The 25,173-nt window shown below is 38.2% G+C and overlaps 2 protein-coding genes across 17 annotated transcripts in view; both read left to right on the top strand.

Moving 5' to 3' along the window:
• LOC116669918 (matrilin-3) overlaps positions 1-7,829 on the top strand; it is a 14,329-nt gene extending 6,500 nt beyond the window's left edge. For 3 of the 14 annotated variants that reach the window (XM_032500029.1, XM_032500033.1, XM_032500037.1), the window contains 9 exons: positions 1,419-1,538; positions 1,979-2,098; positions 3,003-3,122; positions 3,238-3,357; positions 3,688-3,807; positions 4,155-4,274; positions 4,493-4,612; positions 6,288-6,389; positions 6,686-7,829. In XM_032500029.1, the coding sequence (XP_032355920.1) occupies positions 1,419-1,538; positions 1,979-2,098; positions 3,003-3,122; positions 3,238-3,357; positions 3,688-3,807; positions 4,155-4,274; positions 4,493-4,612; positions 6,288-6,389; positions 6,686-6,738 (995 nt within the window). In that variant the 3' untranslated portion in view covers positions 6,739-7,829. Of the gene's footprint in view, positions 1-737; positions 858-1,418; positions 1,539-1,978; positions 2,099-3,002; positions 3,123-3,237; positions 3,358-3,687; positions 3,808-4,154; positions 4,275-4,492; positions 4,613-6,287; positions 6,390-6,685 lie in introns of all 14 variants that reach the window. The other 11 variants (XM_032500027.1, XM_032500028.1, XM_032500032.1 and 8 more) reach the window with 10 other exon arrangements.
• Positions 7,830-8,278: 449 nt separating this feature from the next.
• wdr35 (WD repeat domain 35) lies at positions 8,279-24,219 on the top strand. Of its 3 annotated transcripts, none has more exons than XM_032500771.1 (28): positions 8,279-8,707; positions 8,833-8,950; positions 9,997-10,068; positions 10,212-10,304; positions 10,391-10,519; positions 10,720-10,853; positions 11,324-11,489; positions 11,578-11,723; positions 12,038-12,163; positions 12,712-12,897; positions 13,127-13,159; positions 13,268-13,328; positions 14,339-14,483; positions 14,869-14,938; positions 15,293-15,346; positions 15,432-15,541; positions 15,648-15,867; positions 15,950-16,030; positions 16,336-16,472; positions 18,075-18,278; positions 18,663-18,809; positions 19,571-19,703; positions 19,831-19,941; positions 21,334-21,498; positions 22,175-22,315; positions 22,420-22,576; positions 23,097-23,337; positions 23,687-24,219. In XM_032500771.1, the coding sequence occupies exons 1-28, from the start codon at positions 8,684-8,686 to the stop codon at positions 23,835-23,837; spliced, it is 3,555 nt and encodes a 1,184-aa protein (XP_032356662.1). In that variant the 5' UTR covers positions 8,279-8,683; the 3' UTR covers positions 23,838-24,219. The 3 variants fall into 3 exon arrangements, with proteins under 3 accessions (XP_032356662.1, XP_032356661.1, XP_032356663.1); XM_032500770.1 differs by having other exon boundaries at positions 13,124-13,159; XM_032500772.1 differs by lacking the exon at positions 13,127-13,159.
• Positions 24,220-25,173: the final 954 nt, after the last annotated feature.

The following is a 25,173-nucleotide window of genomic DNA, read 5'->3' as shown; positions in this document are numbered from 1 at the left end:
GGGTTGTTAAATGATACAAAGAGTGAGGCATCGCACGTGTGTGTACAGCGGTGCAGCTCATGTTGGCTGCCTGAACAAGCTTGCAGGCGTTTATGTTTCTTGATGAACCTGCAAGAGATACTAAAGCACTTGTTTTTGGACTGTTCCAAGTGTGCGAAAGTAGCCTATATATCAAATTGATTTGAAAAAGCACAGAATTAGGAAACTAGGATTGATGGACAGAGAATTTAAGCAAATGGCCATTACTTTTACACATACTACTTGGTGTGTGTTTTTGAGTCCGTGTAAAATTGGGTTGTAAATGCAGACCAAAAAACATGCCTTATGACTGAGATTTGATATAATTGCATTTACGACTCGTTACCGGTACTTAAGTGCTTGATTGAATACAGAAAACACCAGGTATTGATGCGCCATTAGGATGTAGACTTTTGGGCTTTTCTGAACAGAAGCATATAGTAATTGTGGAGTTGTTGAGGTACTTTGTACAGAGAGACTTTCTTTATGCTTCTTGTAACTAATATTTTAGTTTGCGTTTAAAACTTTTATAGTTGTTGAGCTAAACCTGATTAACTTGGGAGACTTGGGAAATGGATTGATACAGAAAGAGAAGTGGAGCATTTAAGCACTTAGTAAATGAACAATTGACAGATGGAGGCTACACCAGTGCAAGTTCTCCTTGACTGATATTATGATATGTCAGTTACATAAATTATGTGGACATGTCTCTTTTTTAGGCTTGGATCCATGTTCCCATGGACATGATTGCCAGCACATCTGTAAAAACAAGGATGACTCGTACATCTGCAAATGTCAAGTGGGATATAAGTTAAATGCAGACCAAAAGACTTGCTCACGTAAGAACTTTGACCTTAAGATAGGCATGTCTTAATGCAGCATGACTGGTTAACATAAAACATTAATTTATGCTGGCCTATCCTGATGTTCTAAGCGTTTGCTGTGGGAGTGTCTCTTTTTTAGGTTTTGGATACATGTGACCAGGGACATGACTGCCAGCATATCTGTGTCACAAAGATGATTCATAACTTTGCAAATGTCGTGAGGGTTATGTGTTGAATGCAGACCAGAATTACCTATATATTGTGTATGCATGTCAGGGGGCTGTGTCTTGGGTCGCCCTCAATGTCTGTCATTCATTTATTCCAAATGCTTGAAGCTTGGTGTTTGCTGCTCCAAACATTTAATTTGAACTGCAACAGTTGGTGAAAGCACTATGCTGTAGACATCAGCAAACATCAGCTCTTGTAGGTTGTTCTAAAGGATTAGGAAGTTATATCTATATTTATTTTGAATGAGCAATAACTTGGGAGACTGTAAATTGATTGGTGCTAATTTGAAAGCTCCTAATCAGGCTAAATGCTTCTTGCTGTAATTCAAGTGTGAGTGTCTCTTTTCAGGTTCAGATACATGTTCCCAGGGACATGACTGCCAACATATATGCATCAGCGATGATAACTCGTACATCTGCAAATGTCAAGGGGGATATGTGTTAAATTCAGACCAGAAAACATGCTCACGTAAGAACTTGGACTTTTTGACTTGATATGCGTATCCTACTGCACTGTCTGTGGTTAAATATAATGTTTATTCCTATTATTTTTCATACTTGATTAAGAGGCATAGAGCATTTGACCATGGCCTTTATAATTTGATACAGCAAGAACTGGTGAGGCACTGTGATGTAAAGTTAACAGTGAACACATTTCACATGCTCAGCATATGGGATACTGGGGTTGATGCACATAGATGTACCTATTCATCATTTACCTATTGTAAATGGGTTGGGTTAGTGGAATGTGTTAAGTTTTTTTTAAGTATGTCTACAAAATATATAGAGTAGTTTTTTAAATAAATGCAGAATAATCCATATGCCCGTATAATTTTAAATCACTGTTGACCCATCCGTCTTTAGACTACATTAGCTGTGGATGTTAGCTGTGGAAGTGTTTCTTTACAGGTTTGGATATATGTACCCAGGAACATGCCTGCCAGCATACTTGTGTCAAAAATGGTCATTCTCACCATTGCACATGTCATGAAGGATATGTGTTGAATGCAGACCAGAAAACATGCTCACGTAAGAATTGGAATTTTGACCTATACATTTGATGTGCATGTTGTGGTGCTGTGTCTCAGGTTTCCCTCAAAATCCATTGTTTTAGGTGCATGACTGAATACTGCAGAAGTCATTGTCTGGCGAATTAAAAAATTCGTATGGGATTGGTGTTTGCCAAAAACAACCAAATTTGTTTGGCTGGACTTTTTATCGGGTGAAACTCTGGGCTGTGGACACAATGCACATTAGCTTATGTATGTTGCTGTAAATAGATTAGGGTAGTAGGGAATTCAATTTGAACAGAGCCTGGGACCGATGAACATAGCCTTGATTAACAAAACTTGTAAGTGCGATGATGGCTCTTTAAAATCTCCAAAATAGGCAAAGTTGTGCTTGACAGATGTAATTAGACCAAGTTGGTTACAGGTCTCTTTTCAGAATCATTGACTGATAGTGTTGGAGTTTCAAGTACATGCCCTGATAAATTGTTTGCAGAGATCTTTCTGTGGTATGGGTGTTTGCCAATACATACCTAAAGTGTCATCCGTCAAGAGAGAGCTGATGAAGCACAGATCAGCTCTTGTAGGGTGCTTGTAGTAGTTTAGGATGGTCAGTAGTGACAACAGGCAGCAGGTTGAGATTTTAATTGCTTTTAATAAATTGTAAAGGGATTGGTGGCCCAATAAAAGCTCCGTTAGTGCTTCTTGACAAATGCAACTAGACGTCAGTTACCTGTGGAGTGTCTCTTTACAAAATTAAATACCCTTGATCAGGGTCATGACTGCTAGGATATTTGTGTCAGCCTGAATAAGTCGAGATATTAGCATCATTTGAAACAGTGTTGAGACAGAGGCTCCAACAGTCCAAGCCTTGCTTGAATGATGCAATGAGATGTCATATCACATGTGGACATGTCTCTTTTCAGGTTCAGATCCATGTGCCCATGGACATGATTGCCATCACATTTGCATAAACAGTGATGATTCTTACATCTGCAAGTGTCGAGTGGGATATATTTTGAATCCAGACAAGAAAACATGCTCACGTAAGAACAGGGGTGTCTCAGAGACCTTTTTTCTTAACCCATTGTAGGTTACATTACTTACAAAGGGCTCTTTGATGTCAATTGAGCCTATCAGATGTGGAAGTGTTTTTTTCAGGTTCACAAACATGTGCCCAGGGACATGACTGCCAACATGTTTGTGTCAGTACTGATGACTCGTTTGTCTGCAAGTGTCGAATGGGATATGTGTTGAATGCGGACCAGAAAACATGCTCACGTAAGAACCTGGACCTTTCTAAAAGATATGATGTTGTTTCTTTGGTACAGTATATTCCAATTTCCCAAGAATCTCACAATGTTATTTTACACTTACACGGTCAGACGCACTTCATATCACCTTGTGAATTGTGAATTAGGGTATTGCATTATTGAGGTACTTAGCTCACTGTGACCAACTCAGACTGATGCACTAGTAGGAATGGATTACATGACCATAGATTGAATGAGCAATTAAAAGGAAATTCGTCCAATCTGGGGGTTCTTAAATCAAGATCTTCTTGGCTGTTGATGTGAAGCTTAGTCAGATGTGGAAGTTTTTCTTTTTCAGAATCGGATGCATGTGCTCAGGGACATGATTGCCAGCAGATTTGTGTCAACAGTGATAACTCCTATAGCTGCAATTGTCATGTGGGATATGTGTTAAATGCAGACCGGAAAACATGCTCAAGTAAGCACCTGATTCGTTTTAATATTCATATTTATCTGTAGTGTGAGCCAGAATCTCAGATACTCCACAAAGCACCAAAATCTCCAACTGGAGACTAAGAGCTGGTGAGGCAGTTTTTCTTGTGGACATACCACATGTATGTACATTCTTGAGAATATTGTTTTCCATATTTGAGATCAGCGTGAATGAGCAGGAGATATAGAGACAGGGAATGTTGAAATACACTGGTCCCATTTCTGAGGCATACACTCTATTTTAAAAGGGAACTAACCAAGGCTCTGCAAAAAAGCTTAGTGATTGTTTTTGAAGACTAAGTTGCTGAGGTGAGCCTTTCTTTTCATATTCAGGTTTGGATGCCTGTGCCCAGGGACATGACTGCCAGCACATTTGTGCCAACAATGGGAACTCTTACATCTGCAAGTGTCAAGTGGGATACGTGTTGAACATGGATCAGAAAACATGCTCTCGTAAGAACCCTCTTCCTTTCAACTAAACATTGGTGCAATACCTCATGATGGTTTGTGTTATTCCATAGTAGCTGCTGAGGCACTTGTATTGGACATATGTACATATAGTCATGTTTTTGCAAGGGATTCCATACATACTAAAGTAATTATAACAGAGAGCTCCTTGATCTTGAATTGCTTCGACAAAATCAGTTAGGTGTCGGATTGTCTCTTTCCAGGTTCAAATGCATGTGCTCATGGACATGACTGCCAGCATGTTTGTATCAACAACGGTGACTCATACAACTGCAAGTGTCGAGTTGGATATGTGTTAAATGCAGACCAGAAAACATGTTCACGTAAGAATTTTTTTTACATACATAATGCTGTCGGTATATATTGAAACCTTTCGAGACATTTCCCATATTTTGAATTTGTTCTAGCTTCAGGAATTTGTCACCAAACCCTTTAATAGTATTGCTTTGTGAGCTGTCTTGTACAACTACAGTTGAGCGTCCTGATTGAGAAAATGTTTCAGACTGGCACTAACTCACCGAAAGGTGTGGCTTATGTGGAAAGGAACTTTTCAGCTATCAGCAAGTTTCCACAGCTGAAAAGGGGCTCCTTGAATACTCTTTCCCAATGAAACTTAAAGAGGCTTTATCAAAGATGGGTTGGACCATGTGCTTTACTTGACAAGTTATTCCCAAACACGATTTCAGGTAAGAGGATAAGGGAGCCTAAGGTGTTTTCCAAACAATATCTGTTTAGGCTTACTAATAATTAGGGCTGGATATTGTTAAAAAATAACGTAACTTCACTCTGCATCCCCTTTTCTTCTGCATATGAGTACACACATGCAGACATAGAGGGAAAAATACCACTGATAGGGGACTTAAGATTTGGGGTTACAATGCATAAACATTGATTATAATAATTACCTTTCATGTCTCTGTTTTTACTTTTTTTTTTAGCTGTGGAGAAGTCTGCAGTTGACTGCAACCAAAGCCACTATCCAACAACAACAAGCACTACTTCTACTGTTCCAGTCATTTAGTACAGCACAGTGTATCGGATATACAAGTGTGCTGTGCTGCTGGTTTAAGGAATGAGAGACTGCAATGAAAGCTGTGGTGGGATCCATAGATCTTTAAAAAGAACTGGTTACAGTGTTGGAGCCTGGGCCCCATTCATTCCAATGAAAGTTGCTCAGTGGCACATGAAGTCAATAAAGTTCAACTTTAGCGTATAACAATACCCAGATCTTTAGACCTGCTTCTGCATTGTGTGGCCCTTACAGCAGGCACACTGGAGTCTTTCGTAGGCCGAGCTGGGTACTTCCAATAGCGCTCCGCTAAATTGAATGGGGATTAAATTATATAATTGTGCGGGTCTATGGGCCCCATGGCACCATGTGATGGTCATAGATGTTTCCAATCCACAGTTTGTCTACTATGTCAAATTGGTTTCAAAGCCCGGAATACTTCCTGGGGGCTTGGTGGGTGCTTACCAATAACTTTGGTCCAAATAAAAGACCAAAAACATTGGTTGTAATTGATTTGCCTGTTGTCTGTTTTGATTGTAGCTTCATCAGTGAATATGTCTTGTATGTACTGTGTATGTAAGCATATTGCTTAAACAATTATTAACATGTATTCTCTTTAACGCTAGCCACGCCTGACCTCCGTAAATGAGCACTCATTTAACTTGTTGAAGTGATATGAATAGCTAGTTGAAGTTATCTGATTAACTACTGTAGTTGAAGTGATTAAAACATTTTTCCTAATCTCACTCACAAAAGAAAAATCATGATTGTATACATGATCTCTGCTAGATTGTTTAATCAATGTCCATTATTATTATCTCATCATTTGAAAGAACACCTAATTTTAATCTGATTTTGTCAACTCTTTGGGGGAGGAGCATAAGATTGGCTGTTAAAAGGTCGCCAAATTGAATATTGTAAAGACGCTACACTAAACATGGTGAAACACCACTCACCGCTCACCTTTATTTTTGTTGTTATTCTTTCAGAGGAAATGAGAGGTGAAATAACTCAAGATGCCTGCATGTGTGAAGCGCAGATTGTTTTCCAGAAAAAAGTACAGTCAACCATACAGGAGCTGAGTAGAAAACATATCCTTTTGCTTGGAGGGCTGAGAAGGATCCACAGTTTGAATTTATTATGCCATTTTAAAATTGCGATTATGTGAGAGAAATGTCTGCGTTTTACCTCTAAACATGTCAACATTTGCACTAGGCTGCTAGAATTGTTTTGTTGTAGTACTTCTAATGAGAATATCTATAGTTTGAGTCTGTTGATTTATTTATCTGTTTATTATTTTTAGTGGTGCATTTTTAGAAATGCTTAGTGTGTGTGAACTGGTAAACATTCCAACTACAGCTTTTAAATTCCTTGACAGTCTGTTTACTTGATGAACTCTCAGACAAAGTGAACCTGATTGAGGGCCAACGGCAGTATTAAGTGCAGTGATGAAGACGTCAGAAGACATGTTCAGGATGTATCCAATTCTTTTGACCAACAGAAGTCATCTGTAACCCTAAAACAGTCTTAATGTTTCAGTAAAAATGTTTGGTATATCTGCATGATATTAATCTGTCATGGATTAGTAGTAGTGGATTTTTGTTTTATATTATAAAACCTGCATTTTGCTTCCACAACACTGTCTGTTATTTCTTCTTACAGTAAAGTCACATAAAACTGTGTAAACTTTTACATATACCTGCATCTTTGTAAGAACAGCTAAATTTCTTCCTGGCAGTGTAAGCCATTGAGATGAGTCTCAAGCTATGTAAGATAATTAAGGAAGTTTGGGAAAATGGAGAAGTGCAAGCTAGAAAAACAATGTATAAACATGTCAAAAGTGTCCTTTCATAATGAATGTTTTTGGTGTAAAAGGTGTTGCACCCCACCCTTGTTGTGTATCCACTGCTCCGAGAGCATTTCTTGGTCAGTGTGTTGTTGATAGACCACAATAGAACAACTAATCTCTTATACAACAAGTGCATTGTTGTGACCCCTCTGATTGCAGCATTATTATGCAGAGAAAAGACCCAAATTACTTAATTATTATAATACTTTTCCTTGATACCAGAAAGATTGTAACAGGTCCAGGACAAGTATTAGGGGGAGAGGGAAAACAGTTTAGGGAGTTCTTATAGGGTTATAGGACTGCTTCAATACACAATGCACACTTGGCAAGACTTAACCAAAGTCTCTGGTAACAGTCCTAGCAATTATATACTATTTCAATGCACTAAGTTTTGAAATTGTGAGATTTTAAGATCCACTCAGTTTTTTTGCATCCAGGTATTTTACTACACAGTACTTTCTTCACACAATACACACATGTACTGTATTTTCTACTTTGTCATATATCCATGGAACACATTAAAAAAGAGTACCTGTGAGGAAAGGTCTTTGTGTAAACTGACAGTTGTGTGCATAACCTACGTATTAAGGTGCTTTTGTAATAGAAAACTTGTCTGTATTTTTTTCTATTGGGTGTATAGTTGCACATGGAAAATAAATATTCTAAAAGAATGGATCCTATACATCTATTGTTTTGTGTTTTAACACTTTTGAAATCAATAAAATCATGTGGAAATGTTGCATCGCAGAAAAAATAAAGGTAGACCTAACACTTAACCACATAAGGCAAACAACATTTTGAGTAGTTACCAGGGGACAAAGGACTATCTATTGTCAAACATTATTAAATGCAACATTGTATAACAAGACTTATTTCTGGTTTATTAAGCTTTACTCGGTGGGGCTACCACGGTTTTACAGCATGCTTCAGTAAGTGCAAGACATTCCTGTGTAGTTAAATAAAGTAGTGTTACCTTTATCTCAAATACTGGAAAGTTGAGTTCAAAATAAAAACAATTTAACGGCTCATTTAATACATGTTATCACATTTTAGTGAAGGAGCCCTTAAAGACGGCATCACTAGAACGTGAACAAGAAAAAAACTACAATTACCAGGAATAGTCTAACCTTCTTCCGGTTTACGGTTACCACGGGAGACCGAGGGAAGCTGCAGCCTTTGAGGACTAGCTAGTTAGCTAGAGCAATGCAACTTCGAATTTGAACTGTTTCGTCAATACATTTGCTAAAGTTATTAACTATACTCCCAATTTTACGTGCACAGTCTTTGTTACTAACGTTTGGTATGTTAACTGTGTTGAGTTAGGCAGGTAACTACCAAGGCTAACGATACGTTCACCAGATCGAGGCCGCATGATGAAGCTAAGTTAGCATAGCAATGTTGACAAAGTTAGCTCACTTTAGCTGTCTAGTTTGCTAATTGACGTTCGGTCAGTGTCTTGCTATATTAACTACTGTAAATACGCCGTAAGCAATTGGATTCGGATTGTTAGGGGTCTGTTACGTTATCACCACTGTCATGTTTATTTACCTCAGCAAGAAGGCGAGTGTGTGCCTGTGCTCTCTCACCTACAACTAACGTTGACGTTACCTACTCACCTATCAATACGTCAGATAAGACACACAGCTTACGTTAACACTGTGGCATACATTTTCCGTGTTTTATAGATTGCTATCCCCAACAATATCCATCTAAAATGTGTCTCCTGGAACAAAGATCAAGGTTTCATTGCATGTGGAGGAGACGATGGTCTGCTCAGAGTACTTAAGCTTGAATCTCAGACAGGTAAGTTCAGAGGATGGAGCTTACAGCTGGCACAGTCCTGGTACACACAACCTTTCTAGACAATTTCTAGCTACCCCTGGCTTGATGGCCTTAGATGGTGAAGCCACAAGTGAACTGCTTTTTGCATGAACGTTATAATCTGATTTATAAAGGAAATCTACAAAAGCACTAGTGAACACATACAATACAAAATGCAAAGTTGCTTGACATGTGACGTGCTTTGCACCATAGCCTATAATGGTAAGATGTGCTGGATAAAAAAGAGCCCATATTCACCTAAAACGATTGGAGTACTGTCACTCATGTCACTTGTTTAAATATCTTTCTAGTTTGAAAGATTTGTAGGACTTGATGACCTAATTCTAAAAACAGTAATAACAATAAAATAGAGATGTAATCCAGTCCAAGAGAACATTGTGTAAAATGTGTTATGAAAAAGTCCACTGTTTATTACTTATACACTGATGTTAGCTCGGCCTTGTTTTAGGTGTTCTTTGTCAGTGTGTCCTTGTTCATATTTAACATATATTACATATATTTACATATATTTATCTAATTAATGCTTCTATATTGCTCTAAGATTGAATATAAGGGCCGGCTATAAACTGATTTATTTTGGTTTTGATGAATAATTTTTCTTACAGTCAAAGCCGTTACGTAATACCCATGTGACTGAGATTTGAGGGTTTTTGAAACAACGGCTCTTACAGTGTATAATACACTTTTTATAAGCTTTTTGGCTCTGTTTTGGTGCCTCAGGGTCCAGTCACTGTAAGTAGGAATAGTGCCACCTTGTCCATTCCATCAGTCGAACAGACCCACTATTATGTTATTATTTTGTTGAACAAACTGAGAAAACCACCAACAGTAGAGGGAAATAAACAATAAAAACAATGTGTGCTGGTATTTATTAACTACAAACTACGGCTCTAATAATGTAGACAAGTGTGTGTCTTTTAAAAAGTTTCTTAACAGTTTCCTCACTAAGAATTGCTTGCACATTTTTTAGATCCTGAAGCTAATCTCTTTCACTCCTTTCTCAACAGATGATGCTAAACTTAAAGGTCTTGCTGCACCCAGTAATCTGTCAATGAACCAAACTCTAGAGGGACATAGTGGTAAGTTGTATTCAGTACTTACCAGACCTGTAGTCATTACACTATAGTTAGTAACAGGCAGCGTCCACAAAATTTAAAATTGGTTGGTGCACAGACGAGCCACTGGAAAATGATCAAACTTTTCATGATTACTACACTTGCAGGCGCAGTACAAGTGGTCACGTGGAATGAACAGTATGAGAAACTGACAACCAGTGACCAGAATGGACTCATCATTGTATGGATGCTTTACAAAGGTGATTACTGTCTACACATCAAAACAACAAGTTGTCTTGTAGTAAATGTGGCTTTTAATAATTGTTTGTCTTTGACACTTCCAAAGGTGCATGGTACGAGGAGATGATCAACAACCGGAACAAGTCGGTGGTGAGGAGCATGAGTTGGAACGCCGACGGTCAGAAGATCTGCATTGTGTATGAAGATGGAGCAGTCATTGTTGGATCTGTCGATGGTAAAAACAGATTTCCAGTGTTACTACCAAAGATCTAATAAAAGGAGGGCAATTTGCATATTTTTTCCAACTAGGTTACGCATAAAATCACTAACACTGACCACGATGCTTTGTTTACCTACTGAGGGAAGGAGTACGGACATGTGCAGAAGGATAAATTTGGAATTAATGCTTTTTCTTTATTTTTTTTATTTTTTAAGGAAACCGGATTTGGGGAAAGGAGCTAAAGGGAAATCAGCTTGCTCATGTGGCATGGTCGCCAGACAGCAAGATCCTCCTCTTCGGTATGGCCAACGGGGAAGTACAAATCTACGACAATCAAGGAAACTTCATAGTGAGTGCTTAATATACAAATGTCAGTTAATTTTAGTATTTACCCATGTAGAACTACATGGCTTCCTTACTCATAGGATGCTAATTTTATAAATACAAATGTAGGTGCAATGCACAGTCAAATGTGCAGAAGGAGTGGCAAGGCAGAGATGGTATTTTCAAAGGTGCAGGTTTTTTGTAAAGAGAAACTGTAGGTTATTCTGTATATTGTGGGACAATTCGATAGCCTACTTAAAGCTTTAAATGGTGGGATATCTTCTTGTTAGTGATCCAGAAATAATCAAAGTCAATTTTGGAAAGCCCCTAAGTATAGGACTTGAAAATGTCTGACTTTGGAAACTTCTAGTGATATTGAAAAAAAGGGGTAGATAGCAAAGCACACTACTACCACTTCCGTTGAATGCTTAAAGGAACACTTTGCATCGTTTATCCACGTGAAATTAATACAAAATAATTGATGTTATATTTCAGATGAAAATGACCATCAGCTGTCTCACCAATGCGACTGGAGCTGTCAGTATTGCAGGTATCCACTGGTATGCAGGAACTGGGGGTTACGTTGAACCAGACTGTCCATGTCTTGCAATCTGTTTTGACAATGGAAGATGCCAGGTCATGCGCTACGAGAATGATGAAAGTAAGGAGAAAGACATATATTTTCCAGTTTACACTTCAATGAAATGTTTACCAATGGTGATGAGCTATGCTGCTGCCCTTTTCTTCAGACCCAGTCTTTATTGACTCTCTGATGAATGTGGTCAGTATCCAGTGGAATCATTGTGGCAGTGTTCTGGCGGTAGCAGGTTCTCTCAGAGCCTCAAATCTGGAGAAAGAAGTTAATGTTGTGCAGTTCTACACACCATTTGGAGAGGTGAGGGGGAAGATTGTGATCCCTTATACAGAGTTTTATAGTTTATGGTGACCAACAAGAACAATTTACATTAAATGGTATGAGTTGATAAAGAATAGTAAAAAAAAAATAAATTTAAGAATTAAGTACCTTGCCATGCCAGTTTTTCTGTTTTTGTACCATCTTACATTATCGAGTGGTTAAAAATGCAAGTAGGCTGGGAATTGTGCTCTAATAGCTAGAGGTCTCAGCACCTGACAAAGCAGGCTTTGAATCATTGCTATTAATTAAAAACCATCCTTTGCATACCCATACCCCTGACTCCCTTTAAACAGCATCTGAGAACTCTTAAAGTGCCTGGGAAGCAGATGACAGGAGTTGGCTGGGAGGGAGGAGGGCTGCGTATTGGCCTCGCTGTGGACTCCTACATCTACTTTGCAAACATAAGACCTGACTACAAGGTAACAAGATGTGTGTTTTGCTTTAAATTAAAGTTTTTGATGAAAGAAACAGTTCTTGAAGATACTCATAGACAGAGAAAACATAATGAAATATGTAATCTGGCATGTGTATGGTTAAACGCTGGCCAGTTGCTCAGTATTCATCAGGGCAGAGTCAATAAAAACTAGTAAGTGAGTAAAACTTGGTTCCATAAAGACATTGATGACAAATTTGAGTAAACACTGTGTCACAATAAAATTAATCAGCTTTAAATCAATAGAATGTTTGGAAGATATTGGGGTAGTGTTACATGTTCCATTCATTTTCAAGTGTCTCTTTTACATAGGTGTGTGTCAAAAAATAGAAACTGGCAATCTTTTTGTAGTTTTATGAAGCAACCGTCTACGCTCTGTGGAACTGCAAAGACAACACCTTGCTTGTTGGATCGGTCTAAAAAATGTTTGGTCATTTGAAGGAACATGTCTTTTGTTTGATCATATTTCTTCCTAAAATTTCGAAGCCCCGCACAGAAGGTAAACCTCACCAGCTCTTTTATGTGTTTTAACAGTGGGGCTACTGTAGCAGCACAGTGGTGTACGCCTACACAAAGCCAGAGCGGCAAGAGTACTGTGTTGTATTCTGGGACACCAAAAACAACGAGAAGTTTGTCAAATATGTCAAGAGCTTGATGTCCATCACTACCTCAGGGGACTTCTGCATCCTAGCCAGCAAGGCAGATGACACCCAACCTCAGGTACAAACATCTCCAGATTATATGACCTAACATGTGAGAGGAAAGCAAAATAACAAAACAAAAGGCCTTGTAATGATTTATAAAACATTGCATTTAATTATCTAGTTACATGCTGTATGACTGAGACAAGCCTATTCATTGATATCGAAGATAAAGAGTGATAGTAAGGATCACAAATGTTTCTTTGCTGTCTTGCCTCCTGTTTTTCTAATTCAATGCCACAAAGGAGGATGCTGAGTTAGATTCTGGAAGCCATGCAAGGGTAATGATACAAATTAAAACCACACACTCAAAATGAGGAATATTTTGTTTTGATAAAGAATCAGAAGTTAACCTGTTGAATAACGTTGCACTACTGTGTGTTCTTCAGTATGTCCTGATTCTGTGCAACTCCATTGGGACTCCACTGGACTCAAAATACATTGACATTGGTGAGTTCATACATTAAACAAAGAAATACTTATCTTGTGATGCCACTTTTGCGTTTACTAGTCAACACATTATAAACAAGCCGTGTGCCCTTCAAGCTTATATACAGTTGGCACACAGAAGTGAACTTGGTAATAATCTTCTTGTGGCACAACAGTGGGTTGATCAAAGTCCTAATTTACCATAAGGGTGGTGTATTTCTTCAAGTCAATGTGAGAGATCACACCCTGGGTATAGAGAGTAATGGTGGTTGGCCTTCTGCCACCTGCAGCCCACAGTTACATCTTTCATGTGCTCACAGCATCCTATAGCAAACAGACAGCTAGCTCTGGGCATTTTTATAGCTCACAAATATTCAGCATTCTGTCCCTGCTTGACCTGGCTGAATGTTTGTTAAGAACCTCAGGAGAAGGTTCCAAGTCTGCAGATTTGAAGGACTTAGTGGGTCTGAACTGGTTGCAGATATCCCGCCTAGTTCAATAATAAAAGAGTGAATTCAAGTGTGCCTTTTGGTAGTGTCGCCTCTTGTGGCCTCATGATGGATTTTTTTTTCCCAAACTAGTCAAGTTTATCATTTAGAGAACACTGTATTCTCATCTTGTATTTATCCACGCAGAAAATATGAGTTGTTCCTAGTTTAAAGTTACAAAAAAGAAAGATTTACCAATGATTTACAAACCTTCATTTGCCAAGTTTTCATTGTAGTTTGGTATAGTTCCCTGCAAGAGAATGAATTGTATTGTATGTAACTTTTCACCAACCAAATAAAATGTGAAAACCTAGGTATTATTTATGTACAGTGTATGTACTGAAATCCTCTTAGTTGGGGAGTTGGCATTGACATTGCAACCTTTGCTTTGACAAGCCCAAGGTGGGCACACACACTTTACATTACATGGCAATGAAAAGAGATGGATACAATTGATTTAGTTGTTCCCAAGTAAGACTGAACATACAGTCTACATTGATCCTTATTTTTGTAATAAAGTATGCCACTTGTCTACTTGGTCAGATCCACTGTTTGTCACCATGACCAAGACACACGTGATTGCTGCATCCAAAGAGGCTTTCTACTTATGGCAGTACAGAGTGGCAAAGAAGTTAACTGCCCTTGAGATCAACCAAGTGACGAGAACTAAGAAGGAGGGAAGAGAGAGGTGAGTTTTTTTCCAGACATTGGCATAACATTTACAGTGCAATGGAGCTGCATTGACACTTGTATTTATTATAATATAGAACACCCACAGTATATATCAAACAGATCAAGGAAAGTTACAGAAAGGCAAGATAACCACAAGGCTAGATTCGATGAGTCAGTGGATAAAACCCTGGGTTTACTGTGGTGTTGGTACTGACACTGCTATGAAAGGGATTCATTCATCTGAATCCAACGCCACTGAGGTCCCAGACAGGCTGGGCATGACCTAATGTTCTGCCAGGGCTATCCTAGCACCTGGACAACAGTTCACCTCAGTGGAAAAGACAACTGTGTGTCTGTCTGTCTCTCTGGCCTTCTCTCACTCTCACTTCCTGCCTTTCTAGGGTTTATCACATTGACAGTAATCCATCTGGAGCCAATGACAGCAGTCCAGATTTTGCAAAAGCCTTCACAGTAAGAGACAATTTTACCCCTCAAGTTGCAAAAGTTTTGTAAAATCCAGCTTGCAGCAAAAAATAAAAAAAGACTTACTTTTTCCTAATGTTGATTGTAAAATACATTTTGATTTGATCTATCTACCTACTGTTTGCAAAGCCCTTTTTTGTCTTATTGAATTTTTTTTTTTTGAAATGTTAAAATTTCAGTATGAAATTGCTTTACACATATATAAATACTACTAATAGTAGTTTGATTTAAAATAAAGTGTTAGCTCCCAAGGTATAGTTGCAATGAGAATCAGATTAATTTTCAATAAATTGTATAAATTGTCATATAATTGTTTGCATGTCTGTTTCTGTTCCGTTTTAGGCAACCCAAGATCCCATTTGTTGCATTTCAGCAACAGATAAGACCCTGATTGTGGTATGTACATCTCTAGTTTATTTATACAATTTTGATTCATGCAATAAAAGTAAAATAAACATAGAGTTTGGGTATGTGCTTACAGGGCCGTGAGTCTGGCACCATCCATAGATACAGCCTCCCAAATGTTGTTCTCATCCAGAAGTACACTTTGAACAACAGAGCCTACTATCTGTCCTTAAACTGCAACTCCAGGCAAGCAATGATTAGTGTTATGCAGGAATAACGTAGTGCTGAACAGATATCTTTTGCTAACCAACCTTAAACACTGTTATAAGATGTAATTGTTACTCTCTTTAAGTCGTCTGGCCATAATCGACATTGCGGGAATGCTGACTTTGTTGGACCTGGAAGTTCGTACCTCTGCAGGCGACAGCACAGGAAACCAGGCATCTGCAGGAGATCCATCGAAGTTTGAACGCAAGGATGTTTGGGACATGAAGTGGGCGAATGACAATCCTGATCTGTTTGCGATGATGGAGAAGACCAGGATGTATGTTTTCAGGAACCTAGACCCAGAGGTGAGTGCTCAGGTGTTTGTGTGATGGTTAGCTGAATTGTCTTATTGTTACTAAACATTGTGTATTTTAAAAAAACAAACAGGAACCCATCCAAACATCTGGGTACATTTGCAACTTTGAAGACCTGGAAATTAAATCTGTCCTGCTTGATGAAATCATGAAGGTAAACCTTTAACCACTTGCGCTGATATCAAGATAATCACTCGTAGTTTCAATTGACGGTTTATTTTGCCTCCTAATGTTCCAAAGTAGATGGATTTGCAATAGTTTAAACTTCCTGTCTAGTTGTCTTGATAATAAAGTTGACTAACAAGGTAACAACTGATTGCAAAATGATGACAATTTCTCCCTTCATAGTGTTAACTGCCATAAAGACTACTTTGTTGTACCTTTTTTTAAAGTGCTGAAAGGTGCAGTTTGTATCTGTTGATTTAATTGATCGATCCGTTATGGGATCTCGCTTGGCAGGATCCAGAGAGGCCTAACAAAGACAACCTCATCAACTTTGAAATCCGCTCCCTGAGAGACAGTCGTGCATTGATTGAAAAAGTTGGGATTGAAGATGCCTCGCAGTTCATTGAAGACAATCCCCACCCAAGACTCTGGTAAATGCAACACGTTAATCTTTACTTTTGATTCAGCGTGAAACATGGCTTTAAGGTTAAGGGCCCTATTTTAGTAATGCAAGTGTAACAACAGACTGGTAGGAATTGGCTGTACAGACTGTGTGAAAATCTCCAAGCAAACCTGCTACTTTGGTTCATGTACTGTATGTGCAGTAATGCAAAGTGCAAATGGATTGGAGGAATATAGTTTAGAGGGTGTAGTGATTAATACATCTCCCAGGCAGTCACATCAATGGTCTCATTGCTCGGAAACAGCTGTGCCTATTAAATGCACAACAACAATAACTCAACAAATACAGAATCTTTTTGTCTGAATGGTGCAGAGCAGCAACATGTAAACACAGGCATCACAAATCTTCAGCCCAAGGCAGATGGTGTGGGTTTAATTAAGAGTTACTATTATGACAGTAGAAGCAAATAAAAGCTAAACAACGTTTGGTGAAACAGTTTCTAGAATCTCCTCAATCTGACGCATTTCAGGAATAAAACATGAATAACTAATTTAAAAAAAGGTTGGAAAGGAGGCTGTGATGCAATGAATTAATAAGCTTTGGTAATCTGGCAGCATTTGGCAGCAGTGTTTATATGTAACATGTAAGTCAATCAAGGTAAACCTGGGACATAGAGATACAAAGCAGCAATATCAGTTTCTCAAAACTATTCCCCAATTTTCTGTTTAATCCTTGTGTTGTCTTCCCGTTAACCATAAACTTGTCCTTCCACGTCAAAATTGAATTTTTTGTTATGCTTTTCCAATGTTTTTGCCGCTTTTTCTGATTTATTTGTCACTTTTTCCATGCTTTTGGCGCTTTAAAAAAAAACCTGAGCTGGTTTAATAATAGGTTTTACACTTTTTCTTGTAATTCATGGTCAACAAACCTCATTTGTATCAAATTATACATACGTTTTTAGTTAAAAAGGCAGAAATTATGAATTATTTTAACTAATAGTTAAGATTAGAGGATGTTTATGTTGATGTTTTGTCAAAGTTTAGTCCAGATACTGTTTTGAAACCATAAAAAAAAGAATTCAAATTGGTTGAAAGAAATCCATATTTCTGATATAAAACACTTTGAAACGGGTCAATTTGACCCGAGGACAACAAAAAGGTTAAAAGACATTTGAACTTTGTTGTCAGGTCAGCTCCGTATAGTGGTTGCTGTCACATTTACTCCATGCAGGTGTGGGATTATTGGAGAGTGTAAGAGATTTATGGTAAGACTTTTGAAGCAGCAGTGTGATCACTGTAGCTTATGTGTTTTCTCAGACTAGTGTGTCAATTCTTGCAGCATTGCTCAAAATCTGGCAACATAAAGAAATGTGAGTTTGTTTCAGTCTGTAGACTTAAGAGTCATAAAATGGTAAAATCATTGGGTTTGACACAGATGGATTGATTACAGACTAATATGTGGTAAAGAAGTTACAGTTATAATTAGTCATGGATTGTAACACCGCTTAATAGATAAATTAATCCTATCATATCAGAGTGGGTATAAGGATGTATTCATGCACATCATGCCATGCAGCCCTACCAGTGATAGTAACTATCCGCAATCTCTCTTTTTGTTATGAACCTGCCAGGCGTCTTCTGGCTGAGGCAGCTCTTCAGAAACTGGACCTGAAGACGGCTGAACAGGCCTTCGTCCGTTGCAAAGACTACCAGGGCATTGAGTTTGTCAAACGACTGGGCAACCTGCACAGCGAGCCCATGAAGCAGGCTGAGGTGGCAGCTTACTTCAGCAGGTTTGAGGAAGCTGAGCGGCTGTACCTAGATATGGATCGCAGGTACATTTAGCCATATTTGTTGGGGCATATTTGATGTTGACATTAAAACTTCCACTAGTTGATTGAGTTCTTTTGTGCTTTTGTCCATTTTGTCATTTAAAATGTCAGCTAGGGCTGCACGTTAATTAAAATCAATCAAAAACATATTTGTTTGGTAAAGATCCTTGCAACAATCACACTATAATCCTTTTAATTGTTTTATTTTTAATATTTTTATTTTTAACAATACAAAAATGATCATTCCTTTCATATCGCAATCGCAATATCAGTCAAAAATAATCACAATTAGATATTTTCCTCATATCATACAGCCCTAATGTCAGCATTACCTAATGCCACCAGTTATTTAGGCATCATGGCCAGGTGATGATTTGTTTCTTGTAGGGACCTTGCCATCAGCCTTAGGATCAAGCTGGGAGACTGGTTCAGGGTGCTCCAGTTGCTCAAAACTGGCTCTGGGGACTGTGATGATACTCTGCTGGAACAGGCGTACAATGCAATTGGAGACTACTTTGCTGACAGACAGAAGTGGTATAGAATTTTAAATTAAACTTTCTTTCTGTTGTTTAGTGTACTTGTAATGTGATAATTTATTTGTAATATGCTATACATAGTTTATCTGTTTTGAGGGGTTCTCTGTGTACTTTGCATTTATTCAGCAAGAAGTCTAGTATTTTTTGTTCAGGTTTTTCAGGGGATATGTATTTTTTGGAGTGGCATAGAGCTGTATTAAATATACAAATTGCAGAAATACAAACCCTCACATTTTCAATTACAACACCGTCATTAGTACCACACAAAATATTAAGTAGATCCCAAGCATCTAAAAATGCAGATAATAAGCCTTTATTCTCTTCAGTTGTTTGATATTATAAATGGTAATAACAATATTCCATTATTAAAGGCTAAGTGAACATTTCATAAATTCTATCTTGCTAGCATGTCCATATGTACATACATTCAGTTATTGAGTCACTATCATAATCATTCCTCCTGTGCATATTGACATCAGTCCAGAAATAAGAGGGAATTTTGCACTAAAAAGACTGCAAATGCTGAAGCTAGTTTTAGCTAAACTTATATACTTGTGTTGGAAGAGCATTATGAGGGGACCCCCACACAGCGAGGATGGACAGTAGGAATTATTAGGGCAACCAATAACTTTGTCAGTGTACTTATGGTCATGTGAGTATTCTTCTAAGAGTGTCTGAAAAAATGTAAACCTGTTCTTTAAGATCAAAGAAAACTCTGCCTTACTCTAGGTTTTAAATATAAATCCTTTCTGTTTCAAGGGTCAATGCAGTGCAGTACTACCTTCAGGGTCGTAACCAGGAGCGGCTGGCAGAATGCTACTACATGTTAGAGGACTATTTTAGCCTTGAAAAGCTGACTACTGTGCTGCCAGAAAATCACAAACTTTTACCGGTGAGATTCAAATTTAACCAAAAATAGCTCTTTGATATTCTCTTTGGGCTTTGTCTAGAAGTTTCAGACATCAATGACTGTGAATCCCTAAAACCAACTCTCTATTATCCCGATCTCTGTGTTTCAGGATATTGGACAAATGTTTGCCACTGTGGGCATGTGTGAACAAGCTGTGAAGGCCTATCTCAAGTGCAACCAGCCCAAAGCTGCGGTTGACACCTGTGTCCATCTGAACCAGGTGAGAGACAGACAGAAAACCTGTGGCGCCAGAGTTTGGGAGTGACACACAGACAGCACTCCCTCAACAATCACATACACTTGTACCACGGCAGTCACTGTGGCACCGGCTGTCCCGTCCTCTTCCTGAGGATATTTAGAAGATATTTAGAAGTCGAGTGTAAATGCTGCTCTCAAATCTTTCTCTCTTTTACATTTCAACATTGGTTTTATATGGTTGTTTAACTGTTCTTTGCTCAGGTTTGGACAAAATCCAGAACTTTCTTTTCATAAATACTGTAATCTGCAGCTGGTAGATACTTTGTAAAAAAACAAACATTTACTTAACATTAAACAGCATTTAGCCACAGCTGGCTTTAGTTTAAAGGACATTACATCTGTGTTCTATTTGACCCTGTGTTAATCCAACTGGAGAAGTTGTTAGCAGTCCGAATTTCTTCCTTTCTACCAGAGAATGTCTAATAAGGGGAGAACTTCCACCCTCGATATACTTCCCGCTTCTAAACTGGTTGCAGTTCCACTCTGGGTCCTTATGAGGGCGCTCATGGGCAAGTGCAGAATGAATGGAGGTCCATGGAGCTATACTGCTCAAAATCCACCTTTCTCAGGATACATTTTTTTGTCTAGTAATTTGAATGTTGCATTTGAGAGTGGAGGCAAAGTAAATACACACTTCTGGGTGTTAGATTTTTTTTAAGTAGCTTTTTTTGTTCTAAAAAGCCTTTTAAAATGTCAATAACGTCGTACAGCCAGAGATACTGCTTTACAGCAAGTTTTGAGTCACTCCCTTTGTTGCCGAAATATGCACGCACGCAAGGACGCACGCCATAAAGCGGGATCTTAGGCTGTAATCAGTCCTTCACTGACCAATTAGCATTCATTAACAGAATGCTAACGTGTTATGGGCAACAACTCAACCTGTAAGAAAACCGAACGACATAAGTACTCGTTCATTCAACTTTGAACCTATAATCCATGTTGAACTTGCAAAAATTGCAATCAAAACTGAGATTTCTCAACAATCAGGTGAAAGAGACAAATGTAGTTGTCTAGCTCAAATAGACTTCCATTTATTTTGCACTCCACCCCGTGTGGAACTCTGGTGACACTGCAACCAAATTAGGTACAATGGGGCTTAAGGGAGTGAAAAGGCTCTCCATGGATGGGCTCTGCTTCCTTATTAGGATTATTGCTAATTAAATGTATACATTGAAGGAACTGACAGATAACATTTCACTGAAATTGTTATTTGATTTGATTTCATGTGACAAATAAATTGATTGATCTAAATTTTAAAATGCTTATGCGCGCAAAAAAAATATTTAAAAAGCCTCAGGCAAAAGTAACACTGTTTTCATATTGTTTTTTAATTAATGTTGTAATTTCCTTACAGTGGAACAAAGCAGTGGAACTGGCCAGGACCCACAACATGAAGGAGATTAAATCTCTTCTTTCCAAATATGCTTCACATCTTCTTGAGAAGAATAAAACTTTAGAGGTGGTGGAACTGTATCGGAAAGCCCACCATTTTCTCGATGCAGCCAAACTCATGTTTAAGGTAGGCCTTTGCATTCATGAAAGAAAGTTTTAAAGTAGTTTTTGTGATTTCTACCCTCAGACGAAGAGATCTGTTTCAGAAAAATAATACCAGAATTTGAGCGACGCTAAAATTAACTGGTAATTATTCATTTTGTCAGCGTCCATCAGCACCCTGAGAGCAGTATTTTAAGGGTAAATTATTTGAATAAAGGTGGATATGTCCCCCCCCCCCAATATTTAGAAGAGATCCCCTGTCAAAAATATGAAAGAAACCTCCCCTCCTCATAAAATATTCAGAAAACAAAGACTGGGTCTACTCGTGTTTCATCAGTGGGTTAAAGACCAGAACAGGAGCATGAAAAATAAAGATGTGATTTCTTGTGATTTTAAGTGTTTTTTATGTAGATTTAAACTTTGGAGCTTCTGGCTTTAACAAGGTCTTATTCTCCGATTTCTAACCGATTTGTTGATGAGCTGTACATGATTCCTAGGAAAAAAAACTATCCCAAAACATGTGTGATCTTTTGAATATGCAGAAAGTTTTTAACATAAATGAAGACATTTGCACCATAAATTGTTGCATAAAAAATCTCCAGATGGCAGGAAATGAAGTGATTGACACTACTATACATAGTGATATGCAGGTAATGAATTGCTGGAATAAGTTGTTTGTGGGCATGGACTTTGCCCCACAGATAGCAGATGAGGAAGCAAAGAAAAGGACCCGACCACTGCGGGTGAAGAAGCTCTATGTGCTGGCGGCGCGTCTTGTTGAAGATTACCACGAGCAGGTGAAGACGTCACAGCAAAGCAAAGCCAAAGGGAAGAAGTCTGAGGTAATATATTGCTACTAATACTTTACACATACAGTATTAGGAATATATATGTCTATTTTTCTTTTAATGAAAAGTTAAAAAAAGAATTATAACACTGTAATTAGGCAACATCTGCGCTTGCTGGGCTGCTTGAGGAAGATGCAACCTCTTCAGACAACCGTGTGGTGGACAGTGCCTGGCGTGGAGCGGAGGCGTATCACTTCTTTCTGCTTGCTCAGAGGCAGCTTTATGAGGGCTACATGGAGAACGCCATGCGCACAGGTGGCAAATCACATAGGACACTTCACTCTCTGTCTCTCTCTGTCTCTCTATATATACATATACTGTATATAAATTACAGTGTTTTCCACACCAACTCAAAGACAGGAGTTGAGTTCATGAGCTATTATTTAGTTAATATAGCGCATTCCCTCTTTTAGGCTTACTTAGATTCACATATATGAAGAACACAAAGTCATACATTCTTGTATTGCCCAGGTTGTCTACACATATTTTAAAGCAGTTATCATTTTAATATGTTTATCATTATTAAATGATATCAGACACCTTAATAATTTGTGTAAATAATTAGGACAGATCAGTATCTGTACTAGCTATACAAACTAATAAAAGTAGAGGAAGAACCTGGGCAAACCTAAGAATGAAAGTATTGATTTTCTTTGTCAAAAATATTTTTTCTTAGGACTTAGGCTGTATTGAGCCAAGTTAGTTTCCTATTATAGATACAACCAGACAGAGTCAGTGGAAGTCCATCTCTTTACTGTTTTTTCCATTTGTAAAGCCCTTCACCTGCGTGAGTATGAGGACATCATCCCAGCGGTGGAGATCTACTCTCTGCTCGCCATTTGCTCCGCAGCCAATGGGGCCTTTAGCACATGCTCACAGGCCTTTATCAAGCTGGAGTCCCTAGAGAGTCTGGACTCTGAACAGCGGCAGCTTTATGAGGATCTGGCCCTGGAGATCTTCACCAAGCACACCCCAAAGGACAACCTCACAATGGACCCGTACGGATCATCCGAGGGGTGAGGACAGCTTAAGTTCAGATCCAACTTTGGCTGCAAACACCTACACTGCATGGCTGAAAAATAACATAATTTTTATTAATACATTTTTATTGCTCTATTCTAACAATAGCTTCTAACACTAGCACTGTGTTGAGAAAGTGATACACCCAGTTGTAGGTATAGTAGACAATAAACAGTTAAGCTGGAGCTATAGAGACAGGGACTTGTGGCATATGTGTTCATCATTACAATTTGACAAAAAGGTTGCTCTCTAAAAACTCTTGTAGTCCTGTAATACTTTTCCTAAGTTTCTCTACTACAGCATAATATTCCCTGACTTCAACCACATCTGTTTTTCCTTTTTTAGGACGGAAGGAACTTTACCCACATGCATTGTGACAGGTCTACCGATCCAGGAGTACCAGTTTTGGATGTGCAGTGTGTGTAAGCACTGCGCTCTAGCACATGAGATCGGCAAATATAACAGCTGCCCTCTGTGTCACAGTCCTGTAGCATGAAGCTCAGTCATAAAAGAAAACTTCATTTTTGGAGGAAAACCACATTTCAAATCATTGTAATGTACTTAAGCCTGTATATATGTTTCTTTTTTGTGTCTTTTTGGAGCACATGAACTGAAATTATTTACTTGTAGAAACAGCTGCACTTGTTTCAACTTAATGCTTTAAGTTCTTAAACTGAAACTGTCATACATTGTGTCCACAGTCAAAACAAAGCAAACTTTATGTTCAGCAAGCTTAATTTTATGCTGTTAATAATTTAGTTGAATGCATTTTTCTACCGTGATTGTTGTAAAATATATTGTAATGTTTGAATCAAAAGAACTAGTTAAGTTCTTTATATGAAGGTAATCAGTGAATAAACAGTCACATACATTTAAAACGTATTTTTGTTTGGATTTCATTATACTGACTTCTACTCGCGTGTTGCCTTCTTGATCGCTGTACATGTGGAAATTACTGTTACGCAAAGGACATAACGCTTTCAAACCATTATCACCAACTCATTTGTTTAGAAACGATCAATGGCTACACCATCAGTAATGTTCCCTGAGAACACCACTCCACTTGGGAATAGTAAGAAACAAATACATAAATGTGCTGAACATCTGTGAGGAATTCTTGAGTACATCTCACCAGATCATTAAGTGGAATTTGATCTGGGCTTTCCAGAGGTCCGTTTGGTAGATGATGAGAAGGACATAGTTCAAAGGGAAACGCTGCTTCTATCCTGGATTTAATTGTTGGTACAATCTTTGCAAGGTGCAAGTTTTTAGCCTTTTACATTGCTGTCTTGGATCAAAAATGACCTGACCAACATTGATATCATGGTAAGTATTTCACACAACACTAATAGTTGTATGTTAGTGATCCATATTGACTTGCCTCTGATACAGTGGTCTCCTGCCATCTACTGTCAGTAAATGGCATCAGTGAAAAGGCTACAGCATCATAAGCATTCGATGTGTCTCAGCTGACTCAGTGTTCTGTTTAGCATAATTTAAGGATCTTTTCTATGATTTGGTATGCCTTGCAAAAGGAGATTGTAATGTTGACATCCAGAGTTGTTAGCAGCTTGATTTGTCTTCATTTCTTCTGACATTGTCTGATAAATTCTCAATATAGCTTTATTTTACTCTATTTGTTGTTTATTTTATATGCATTTTATATGTGAGCACTCAGCCACAGAATCATAAAATATTTACAGTGATACAGGCACCTTAAATAATCTGGCGCACCTAGACTCTGGAGCACATTGCGCATTAAAGTTTAAAGTTGTATAAAACAGCCTGTTAGTGCGGAATAATGTGGCAGCAGGGTGATCAACTGTCCGGTG

This window comes from Etheostoma spectabile, chromosome 20 (assembly GCF_008692095.1).
Source record: "Etheostoma spectabile isolate EspeVRDwgs_2016 chromosome 20, UIUC_Espe_1.0, whole genome shotgun sequence".
Classification (NCBI taxonomy): domain Eukaryota; kingdom Metazoa; phylum Chordata; class Actinopteri; order Perciformes; family Percidae; genus Etheostoma; species Etheostoma spectabile.
The sequence above is the reverse complement of the archived record's forward strand: the minus strand, read 5'-3'. Positions and strand labels throughout refer to the sequence as shown.

Bases quoted from the DNA above. Each gene is read 5' to 3' on its own strand.
- wdr35 (XM_032500770.1), top strand. From the start codon at position 8,684: ATGTTTATTTACCTCAGCAAGAAG. The intron at 8,951-9,996 runs GTAAGTTCAGAG...CTTTCTCAACAG, and splicing joins TAAGCTTGAATCTCAGACAG to ATGATGCTAAACTTAAAGGT. The intron at 14,484-14,868 runs GTGAGTTTTTTT...CTGCCTTTCTAG, and splicing joins AAGAAGGAGGGAAGAGAGAG to GGTTTATCACATTGACAGTA.